This window comes from Cannabis sativa, chromosome 8 (genome assembly GCF_029168945.1).
Source record: "Cannabis sativa cultivar Pink pepper isolate KNU-18-1 chromosome 8, ASM2916894v1, whole genome shotgun sequence".
NCBI lineage: Eukaryota > Viridiplantae > Streptophyta > Magnoliopsida > Rosales > Cannabaceae > Cannabis > Cannabis sativa.
In genome coordinates, this window is record NC_083608.1 from 44786388 (window position 1) to 44798176 (window position 11789).

The following is an 11789-nucleotide window of genomic DNA, read 5'->3' on the forward strand; positions in this document are numbered from 1 at the left end:
ATGGAGAAGTTGATTAAATAAGAGAGAAAAGAAAGGGAGAACTTCCCCCACCAATTTTATAAGGAATGCCATTAAGGGTAATGGATTTTTATTATTTTTATTTTATTTTTTAATATTAAATATATAATGACAATTTTGTCCTTTAAAATATGTCTTTCAAAATAACTACCATATAATATAGTTTAACTCAAAAAGGCAATTTAGTCAATTTAAGCATTCTGATTACGTTTCCTAATAAAGTAAACAAGATAAATCACAACTATTCCATTTCTTAAAAAATTTAGTAAACAACATATTACAAATATTGATTCCGATTATTTTTCATTTATTCCGTTACATTTCTCCATTAATTTATTCCAATTCTGATTACTGTATAGTAAACGTGCCATAAGAGTAATGAAATAGAATTGAGTGGAAAGGAAATAATCTCCATTCTATTCTTTTGTGTGATTGCATATTAAAATGTTGAAATGTCGACATTTTCACTATTTGGTAGAATAACAATTCCATTTTGAAATTGAAGGAAATATTTCAATGCATATCAATTTTTTTATACATTTTAAATTTTATTCTATTCCATTCATATTCTCATTTCTATGTTTTCATTCCTCCAAACCAAACACCACTTAAGTAATATAAATGTATATTTATTTAACATTTTAATTTAATTTTTATTTATGCTTATTATATATAATCTATACTTAATTTAAGTATATCAATAATAAAATAATATATATATGAAAACAAATAAAATTAGATTTTAAATAAAAATTATGTCATGTAAACAAAATTCTAAAGGTGAAAAATATCATAGGATGTCCCTATGGCGTCGGTTATTTCATAAGATCTGACACCATAGGGTTCCTATATCTACAAGTATTTCATAATAATCGATGTCATATGATCCCTATATCGTTGGTTATTTTTTTCCCTTGCGGCGTCGCCAGGAATCACGTCGGTAGTGAATTTTTCTAAAATCGACGCTATAAGCCCCAAAAAACCACCTCTAAAGTCTATTTTTTTAGTAGTAACGGGACATTGTGTATCATTTAGTTAAAGATCTTGGATAATATGTTAGATATGTTTGTTTTATATTTTTTCATATCTTCATTACTTATTAAATATATACAAATATTCTGAAAAATATGCATGAATTTATATTGAACTAGTATTGATTTTTGTTATTGATAAAGTAGTATCAATTTTGATCTCTATTGTTGGTCTAACTTAGTGGTTGTTTTTAATGGGACCTTGTAGCGCATGACATCGCCCTAATAGATGGTCATCTATTAGACTAGGGGTGAGCAACGGTCGGTTTGGTCAGTTTTTTACACAAAAAAAAAAATCCAAAATTCAGTTTTCGGTTTTTATGGTTCTAATCCGAAAACCGACCGACCATTATAAAAATGTAAAAAAAAAAAAAATCGGTCGTTTTAATCCACGGTTTGGTCGGTTAACCGACCAAACCGAACTTCATTTTTTTTTAGAAAAAATAAGTTTTTAAATTTTTTATGATTATTTGAAAGCTAAAAAATTAGAGTATTTGTATCAAATATCATATAATTTAAAAATAAAATTTTCTTAGTTAAATAAGTAATATAAAATAAACTTTTTAAATTTGTTCAAATTATTTGTACTACTAATATGGTAATGAGTTATATTAAAAAATTCGTATTATTTTATGAATGTGTGTATATAATACGTAAATGCATCAACTTATAATAAAATAAAGCAATGAATAATTGAGATTTTAAATAAAAAATATATAAGTAAAATTAGTTTAATAAATGTGACAGTCAGTAGTCCCGTGATCCGTAAGGGGAAACACCGGGTAAGCTGTGCAATCTCACACCGCTTGGGGAAAGTCAAGTGGGATGATTCTGAGACTGTGTAGGTATGAGACTGCACAGTTGAAGAAGGTTTAAATGGATTGATTGATACTACATATATCAATAAGGTTCATCTTGTTTTTTGATAGTCCATCCCCAAAGAACTCCACAATTAAGCATCCTTGACGTGGAGCAATTTCAAAAATAGATGACCTTATAAAAATATTAAATATTTATGGTACAATTTACCATATAAAAATTAAAAAAAAACGTAACGTATATGCGAGCATGTGATTGCATGTGATGTGACTCATCACACTAATAAACTGCCAAATAGCTACCGACTGAAGAGAAAGATAAAAGTAATACATGAAAAAATAAATATTAGTCTATCATAACGTTGGTTTCCACACACAGCTGGTCTTTGGAATTAAACAACAAATAAGCAGCCACCACACTACCAACCCACTTCCACTTCTCCTCCAAGTATATAACTTTACCTTTTCGCTGACACCACTTTCAAAGTCTCTATTAGAATATCTATAGTAGCATCCTCAAAAAAAAAAAAAAAAAAAAAATCCAAAAATATAATATTTTATTTTATTTTTTTTATATTATTTTTGGTAATGTTACTTTTAAAAATATTCTAATAATGTAATACTCTCTAAACATATATTATTATTTAATATATTACTTTTTTAATTATAAATACATTATCACATTAAATTTAAATAAATTATATATTAATATAAATATATTTAAATTTGTTAAAAAAATTACACTAACTTTTTAAATAATAAAGATAAATTTAAATTAAAAATAACTCATTAAATAATAATAAGAGCATTATTTTATTAAAAGTATATACAAATTTTATTAAATATATAAATAAAGTATAAAAACCAAAAATGTAAATAAAAAAATGACATTTACAATAAATATTACTTTTTTTATAATGCATGCCAAAAACTATAAGAGATAAGATAACATTATTGATGAAATTTAATGTCAACGTATTTTAATTTAATAAATATATTAAAAACTCATAACCAATCACAAAAGGTCATGTTGCACACCTTACTAACTATGCTGAATTTAATAAGTATTTTTTAATACACACGCAGCCTCCTCTACCAAATCCAGTCAAACCCGACTAGTACTTGTCATCCAAGTAATATTATATATAAATATTTGTATATATATTATACTAATTTATTATGGGCACAGATTAATATTACATACAAAATTAGTACTATATAATATAGTAGTATCCTTATAGAGACTATAGCTGCAAAAAATATCAAAATGAGCCAGAAAAAACCAAGAGTATTGGCTATACCTTTCCCAGCCCAAGGTCATGTAAAACCCCTTCTCTTCTTTTGCCACAAGCTAGCCCAAAATGGGTTTAGAGTAACTTTCGTTTACAATGAATTTGACCACAAGCAAATCTTGAGTGCCATGAAAGATGTTGACCATGAGAGGAATAAGGCAGAGAATAATATTGAATTTGTGTCAGTCCCAGATGGGCTGAGCCCTGAGGATAGAGCTGATGGTGTTGGCAATGTGTGTCAAGCAGTGTTAGACACTTTACCAGCAGAGCTTGAAAAGCTCATACGAAGCAGAGATGAAAACGACAAAATTAGGTGTGTCGTTGTTGATTTTTATTTGGGATGTGCTATGAAAGTTGCAACTAAGATGGGTATTCCAGGAGCAATTTTTTGTCCTTCTTCGGCTGTTGTTCTCTCCCACACATTGAATATGCCAAACCTTATACGTGATGGGATCGTTGATCAATATGGTTAGTACTACTTTTTCTTACTTATAAAACTAATAATAATAATAATAAAAAATCTAATATTAGCTAGCCTCTATTTTTATATACATATAGATCAATGTTTAGGTTGATTGGATGGATTTAATAATGGGGTTTTAGAAAAATATAGATTTTGGATAAAAATTTATAATTTTACTGTTACACGAATTGTTTTACAAAAATATTGTTTTTTTTAAAAAAAAAACACAGAAATATTGAAAAAAACTCCATCTCACAAAAAATAAATAAAAATTTCGATATATGGTGGAAAAATAACTTTAATAATTGAAAATTAAACTTTAGTCAAAGTACATTGTGGCTGTGGTTTTTAAGGCTTATTTTTATTTATTTGAAAATGTTATGTAAGCTTATCACAATAATTACATTTTACAAGAAAATGTTACAACAGTACAAGGCATTTAACTTTTGTTGGTGATTAAAATATTTTACTTATTCTAATTTTGCAGGAAGTGCAACAAAAAAACAAATAATTCAACTATCTCCAAACATGCCTAGTATGGACACATCAAAATTGCCATGGAAGGTTGAGGACTTAGCTCAACAAAAGGCAGCATTTGAAATTTATTTAGAAGCCTGTAATGGTTTTGAAGCTGCAAAATGGTGTATGTGCAATACAACTTATGATATTGAACATGTTGCACTTTCTTTACATCCGAAGCTTGTTCCAATAGGTCCATTATTGGCCGATAAAGCTAGTAGCCCATTAGATATCTCTGGATCACAATTTTGGGTTGAAGACACTTCTTGTTTAAATTGGCTCGATCAACACAAGTCTCGTTCTGTTATATATCTTGCATTTGGTAGCTTCACTTCTCTTGAGCAACACCAATTTCTTGAGTTGGCTCGTGGGCTTGAGCTCACCGGTAGACCATTTCTTTGGGTTGTTCGTCCTGGATTTATATCAAATAAGGAGCTTGACCCATATGAATTTTTGGGTGGTAATAATGATTTTAGAAAGATAGTGACTTGGGCTCCTCAACAAAAGGTTTTAAAACATCCTTCTATTGCTTGTTTTGTCAGTCATTGTGGTTGGAATTCTACTATGGAAGGTTTGAACAATGGGGTACCATTTTTGTGTTGGCCTTATTTTGCTGATCAATTTTTGGACAAAGATTACATATGTGATTTTTGGAAAGTTGGGATGGAGTTTGTACCCAATGAAAATGGTATTATAACTGGTGAAGAGGTGAAAAATAAAGTGGAAAACCTTCTGACTGACCTAGATATAAGAAAAAGATCTTTAAAATTTAAAGAGATGGGAATGAATGCTATAGGTGAATATGGTGCGTCTTCAAAGAATTTTAATAATTTCATGAAATGGCTTGGAAGTGATAAAGAATAACGAATTCTGTTATTATTCTGTTTTCATTTTTTAACTGTTTCGAGTTAGTTACAGGTTTGTTGTAACAACTGTCTCTTTTCTTGTTTTGTTTCTCTGTAAAACTTTCTTCTATAAATAAAAGGCCTCTAGCTCAAAGACAAACTAAGATTTTCCAAATTTTTGTAGCTCATTTTCTTTCTCTGAATTGTGCACTTGATATAGTAAGGATAAAAATTGGGTGGGTAATAAGCGGGTAATAATTCGCCTACCAACCTCGTCCCCATTTTATAATATTTATCTCCGATCTCGGCCCTTGCCCCGCTTAATCCTCAATAGGTTTAGGGTAGGGGAATCCTCATTGGATATGGAGACCCATTAGTACCTATTAAAATTAAACAATAATAATAATAAGAAAAAAAGTAATGTAATTTAATTTCAAAATGAAATAAAAAAAATAAGATATTAATTTTAATAGAAATAAATATTCTACTTATTAAAAAAAAGTCTTTATTCAATGTTTTTTTATTATTACTGGTAAAAAGTAAAAAAGAAAAGTAAAGGTAAAATATTTTTTTTTGTTATTATTATTTAATATGTGTACAATTATTAAGTCTCCAATAATTGACCATGAATAAATTAATATTACATTTTCTTTTTTGAAAAATGTTTCACTTGTCCTTGGGCTGGACATGGTATAACCATCACACGTTTTGTAGTACTTATCATCATTATCATTTTCTTTGCTAGCTGAATTATGATGGACCATTAACATTTATATATGAGAAATGATAAGTCCTGGACTCTAGTGACACAAGTACTATAATGTGTTATATTGTTGTAATTCAGTGAGTTTTATATATATTTAAAATAAGTAATTATTATAAAAGGGCTAATCATTTTAAGGTGCTATTATAATTATGGGATTTTTTTAAGAATATACTAAATTAAGTAACTTTTTACAAAAATGACGTTTTTTTTAAAATGAAAACCAAATGACGTGACACATACAAAGAGTGTGTTTTAAAAAATTGGGCCGAAAAAATCGGGATTACAAGCCCAATATACAAATCGTTAAAAAATAGAAAATTACCATAAAAACGTCAACTACATATACGGAAACTTAACATAACAAAAATAACGTCATTTTTGAAAATAATTGCCAAAATAAGGTGGCCCATGAAAATTTCCCTATAATTATTATGGTGGTAGACACAAAAGCAATAAGTACTACTCATAAAGTTTCCTTACATATTATATTGTATATCCAAGAAATGTTTTACTATTATTTAGACCATATTGTGCTAAATTAACATAAACAACACAAAGTTGTACTGTACATTATTAAAAAGAAAAGAAAAAGAAGGTGCTGAATATTATAATAAAAAAAAAAGTATAATTAATGCTTAACACTTCTATCGATGTCATGCACCTAATAGTGTTATTAAGTACATCCAGTTTTATGTAATTTAATAAAATAAATTTTAAATAATATTATTAACTTATCGTGGGACGTCATTTATAGAAAGTGGTTGGAACCACTAATGTCTTTTAGTTTTAACAATTTTCTTTTAGAATGTTAGAGAGTTCTACATTGCCAATTGGTTTTGGGATGGAACCTCATTCACCTTATTCACAAATTCTAACATGGTATCAGAGCAAAACAAACAAAAAAAAAATCTCTAGCGACTATCCAACCCCAAAAAATAAACCGATTGAAGTAGAGCTGAAAAAAAAAAGATAGCCACAAAAAATCCAAAAAAAATTGATCAAGAGCCAAAGTCAAAAAAAGCCACTTGTGATTCGAGGATATAGTGAGCCAAAAATAAAAAAGAGCCACCAAAAATCCAAAAATACCGATCTGAAAAGTAGAGCAAAAAGAGCAACTTGTGATCAGGGATAGTGAGCTAAAAAAGAACCGCTTATTATGATCGAGTTGTCCAAGATGGTGAGCAAGTAAAATCGCTACCATCTTCAGGGGATGTTAGAGAGTCCCACATTGCTAATGTGTGGAAAGATAATAGAATATATAAAATGAATGGATTATTCCTCCCATTGCCAATTAGTTTTGGAATAGAACCACATTCACCTTATTCACAAATTCTAACATAGAACATTAATAATTAATACTTATGGTCCTTTAAGAGATAGAGTTGTCGCATTCTTGGTAAAATGGGAGAAAGGAGCGTCCTCAAGTGTTATAAAAAAGACAAAATGCCATTCAAGACTTTATAATTAAATAAAGATAATCTAATTGATAAATGAGTGGCTTTGCTTTGCTTTCATCCATGATATTTATCGTATAGTACCACGATCAATTCTATTTTTCCTTAATTTTTCTTTTTCTTTTCTTTTTAATGTACAGTACAAGTTTATATGTTGTTTATGTTAATTTAGCACAATATGGTCTAAATAATAGTAAAACATTTCCTAGATATACGTACAATATAATATATTAATGGAACTTTGTGTCTACTATACTATTTAAATTAAAATATATAAAATTCAATATTTAATTACACTAGCTAATAAACGTACTTGAAGAGCATTTCTCATATATAAATGTTACTGGTCGATGATAATTCAGCTAGCAAAGAAAATAATAAGGATGATAAGTACTAGAAAACAACGTGTGATGGTGGTACCATGTCCAGCCCAAGGCCATGTGAAACCCCTCGTACTCTTTTCTCACAAGCTTGCCCAACATGGCTTTAGAATCACTTTCGTTTACACCGACTTCGATCACAACCGAATCTCGAGTGCCAAGAAAGATGACGACGACGATGATAATAATAATAATATTGAGTTTGTGTCAATCCCAGATGGGTTGAGGCCAGAAGACGATAGAGGTGATCTAGGCAATTTATGTAAAGCAAACTTGGAGACTATTCCTGCAGAGGTTGAAAAACTCATTACAACCATAAATGGTAGTTCGAATAATTACGAAAACAATATTAGTTGTTTGGTTTCTGATGTTTATTTAGGATGTGCTATGGAAGTTGCTACTAAGTTGGGTATTAAAGGAGCAGTATTCTGTCCTTCCTCTGCTGCTCTTCTTGTCCATGCCAGGTATATACCAAACATGGTAAACCAAGGGATCATGGATGAGTCTGATGGTACGTACCTCTACATTAGTTTTTATATATTAATTATAGTTTACTTATTCTTAAGCTACCACTTTTTTTTTGGCAAGAAAAGTATTCATTAGGAATTAATTAGAAAATGGTATATGAATGAAATTCAGATCCGGTGTCTAGATTTTCCGATAAGCGGTATTTCAAAGCTGCATCCGTACATATCGGAGGTTATCTTGCAAATAATGTTATTAAAATTAAAGTGACTTTTGTTAATATTTTTGTTTTTTAATTTTTTTAATCATAAAAATAAAATTTTTGTTTTTGAAATACAAACGAGAGTTTTGTTTTTAATTTTAAAAAGCAAAAAATAAAAGTGTTCTATCAAATTTATTTTTATTTTTTGATTTTATTTAAGTTAAGTCTAAATTTGGAATGCATCTATAAAAAAAAATAGAAAAATGCTTGTTTGACCTCAGGAGAAATTAAGAACCCATTTTAAATAGTAAAACCTTTTTCCTCCACCCAAGAAATCATCCCATCACCCAAAACTTCAAAAGTAGTAAGTAAATTCTGAAATAGTTTACCATAACTTTTGAGAGGCCACTGTCCCAATTAACCCACCCAAACACCATTATCATTTTTCAAGCGAGTTACAGTTAATACCCTTCTTGGAGCCAAACTTGCTTCGATCTCTACTTTCAATAAACCTCTTTCTGAGTTAGCAACTCAAACAAGTGTCTCTATCCTCATACAATCTAACTGAACCCTCATCACGATTAGATTTTAACTTCTAATATTTTCCTTGCATTTATCAATTCTTTTATTAAAAGACACTACTAAAAAAGGCCACATGCGTCTGTTCAAAACAGTCAGATATAATATTTCCTGTCAGTTCTTAAAATTGATGCCTTAGTCGCACACAGAAGTAAAACAAACGAAACTCCAATTAATCAATATACAAAATACATTATCAATAAAATATATTATATTCAATAATCCAAAAAAATAAAACATCAACTAGTAAAAATTACTCTTTCAATAACAACAACAACAATAATAATAAAAATCCCAGATCTGGCTGCCTCCGCCTCCATCCACCTAAAAAAAGAACAAAAAAATTAAGAGAGAGAAAGATGAACAACTCACCTACTGTGGAGGCGATTAGAGAGTGACGCCAGAGAGAGAGAGAGAACTATCATGCTCAGGTGATGGTGCAATGGAGGGATTACATGAGGGTTCGACCACCCTACATGCATGAAGGTTCTCTAAGCTAAGCATTTTTAAACTTAAAACTATAACTCAAAGAAATTCGAGTTTCAACAGCGGGAACTATGAAACTAGGAGTATGATCACTTGAAGAAACTTAATATTATACAACTTTGCCTCACGAAAAAATCTCAACCGAGAATAAGAGACTAATGCTTTATCCAATCTTACTTCAACTCAATGAGCAGTCCCTCTTCCCTTTTCTCGTGTAATTAATGGATACCCCGTAAGCTTAGCTCAAGATCCACTAGCTCGCAATCACGCATTGCACATTGAAGATTACTAGTAATCCCTCCATTTACTAGTAAATTATTTGGATTTGTCTGAATGAAATCCCCCCACTAAACTCCCTACCATCTTCACCACCACAGATGACATACTTCTCGGTTGCAAATCATGCATGTGAGTAAACATAATTTTACACACTTGGTGGGAAACCAATGAAGTAATTAAGTAATCATGATCAAACGAATATCATTTAACAAGAGTGTTATTATTATAATTAGTGGAAATAATAATAATTGATGAGGACGAGAATGAATATTACAACAGTTCTCACCTCCTTTGACGCCTATGTTGACACCTCTTTGTAATTGAAAGCTAGAATTTAATTTAGAAAAATACTAGAGGAAATAAATGATGTTTAGTGTATCATTATTAGTGTAATCAAGTATTAAGAACTACTCATGGTGCTTTGTAATTTATTTTTACTTATTATTTGACAGGAACTTCAATCCATAAACAAATAATTCAACTATCTCCTAACATGCCTAGCATAAACACAGAAAAATTTCCATGGACTATTGATGGTTCAACAAAACAGAAGAGATTGTTTCAAGTTTACTTCAAAGCATGTCAAGCCTCAGAAATAGCTGAATGGTGTCTCTGTAATACAACTTATGATATCGAATCTTCTGCGCTTTCTTTAAATCCAAAGTTTCTTTCAATAGGCCCATTAATGGCGAACCAAGCTAATAACTCATCAGATATTCCAGGGTCACAATTTTGGGCTGAAGACTCATCTTGTTTAAATTGGCTTGATCAACAAAAGCCTTGCTCAGTCATATACATTGCATTTGGTAGCTTGACAATCCATGATAATACTCAAATTCTTGAGCTAGCTCGAGGGTTAGAACTCATTGGTAAGCCTTTTCTTTGGGTTGTTCGTCCGGGTTTCATGTCCGGTGATCTTGGACATGAGTTTGACCCAATTAGAATTTTAGGCAACAATAATTTTGGAAAATTGGTAAGTTGGGCACCTCAACAAAAGGTTTTGAGTCACCCTTCTATTGCTTGTTTTGTAAGTCATTGTGGTTGGAACTCAACTATAGAAGGTTTAAGCAATGGAGTACCTTTTTTGTGTTGGCCTTATTTTGGTGATCAATTTTTGGATAAAGCATATATATGTGATGTTTGGAAGGTTGGAATAGAGCTTGAACCGAGCGAAAGTGGAATCATCCTTAGTCAAGAAATAGAAATTAAAGTGAATAAACTTTTAGGTGATGAGGAAATAAGAAAAAAGTCTATCCAATTGAAGGAAATGATACTGAAGAATATAGCTAAAGATGGTCAATCTTTTAAGAATTTGGACAAATTTATCAAATGGTTAGAGGAGACATAATATAATGATCATATCCTTCTAGTTTTGTTTGGAGTTGGCTACAATAAAGACGTCAAGATTTGACTCAAATTATTTATTTCTTTACTTCTTTATCTATATTTGTAAAGTTGCAATTTATTTTTGGGTGTTAAAAGAAAACTCTTGGTGATCAAGTTTTGACGAGTCTTCTAGAAGAAGCTTTGAAATGTCTTGGTCCTTAAGTTGTCTTGGTGCTTAAGTTTTAATTTGTAACTTTATAAATGTGTATTTTGTGTGTTAAAGTATGTGTGGAGAAAAATATAGTGAGTTGTGAAAAAAGAAGTGTGAATTTATTGTTTGATGAGAGTGAAGAAACAAATAGTGTATTGGGATTTAGGTAGAGAGATTGAGATATAGAACATTTATGTAATTTAAAGTGATAAGTGAACTATATCTTTTTTATGGGTTTGGTAATTTTACTAGACAGAGTAAATTACTTTACTTCGTTTTTTTATTATTTTGTTGCGCTTGAAGTTTATTATTTTTTTTTTCCAATAATTATAAATATTTTCTCTAAATTTATTAATTAGGAAAATAATATTAATTACAATTTCCTTATCTATCTATATATCTATATATATTATAAAAGAAAGCATAAACATAGCATCTTACATTTTTTTCATTCAATTTTTAAAATTTTGTAATTTTGTAAAATTTTGCTATTTTGTTTGAAAAAAAGAAATTTCTTCCTCAAATACAATATAACTAAATTTCCTACATTGTTTATAAATTATTTAGGTATTATCCATGTAGGCTATAAATATTGTTCTTATTATGTCATATTGATTTGTCTTAAAATAATTTTTTTTATCATGGTTCGTTCATT

At 29.5% G+C, this 11789-nt stretch overlaps 2 protein-coding genes across 3 annotated transcripts; both read left to right on the forward strand.

Annotated features, from left to right (window-relative positions):
* The first annotated feature begins 3046 nt into the window (after positions 1 to 3046).
* LOC115699195 (UDP-glycosyltransferase 83A1) lies at positions 3047 to 5161 on the forward strand. The gene is made up of 2 exons (XM_030626483.2): positions 3047 to 3627; positions 4110 to 5161. The coding sequence occupies exons 1-2, from the start codon at positions 3135 to 3137 to the stop codon at positions 5003 to 5005; spliced, it is 1389 nt and encodes a 462-aa protein (XP_030482343.2). The 5' UTR covers positions 3047 to 3134; the 3' UTR covers positions 5006 to 5161.
* A 2115-nt stretch (positions 5162 to 7276) lies between these two features.
* On the forward strand, positions 7277 to 11404 carry LOC133028942 (UDP-glycosyltransferase 83A1-like). 2 transcript variants are annotated; one of them, XM_061102024.1, is made up of 3 exons: positions 7351 to 7830; positions 7966 to 8097; positions 10050 to 11404. In XM_061102024.1, the coding sequence occupies exons 1-3, from the start codon at positions 7557 to 7559 to the stop codon at positions 10943 to 10945; spliced, it is 1302 nt and encodes a 433-aa protein (XP_060958007.1). In that variant the 5' UTR covers positions 7351 to 7556; the 3' UTR covers positions 10946 to 11404. The 2 variants fall into 2 exon arrangements, with proteins under 2 accessions (XP_030482342.2, XP_060958007.1); XM_030626482.2 differs by having other exon boundaries at positions 7277 to 8097.
* The last annotated feature ends 385 nt before the right edge of the window (positions 11405 to 11789 follow it).

Excerpts from the sequence above, each read along its gene's own strand:
- LOC115699195 (XM_030626483.2), top strand. The coding sequence starts at position 3,135 with ATGAGCCAGAAAAAACCAAGAGTATTGGCTATACCTTTCCCAGCCCAA. Across the intron at positions 3,628-4,109 it reads TGGGATCGTTGATCAATATG|GAAGTGCAACAAAAAAACAA; the intron begins GTTAGTACTACT and ends CTAATTTTGCAG.
- LOC133028942 (XM_030626482.2), top strand. The coding sequence starts at position 7,557 with ATGATAATTCAGCTAGCAAAGAAAATAATAAGGATGATAAGTACTAGA. Across the intron at positions 8,098-10,049 it reads GATCATGGATGAGTCTGATG|GAACTTCAATCCATAAACAA; the intron begins GTACGTACCTCT and ends ATTATTTGACAG.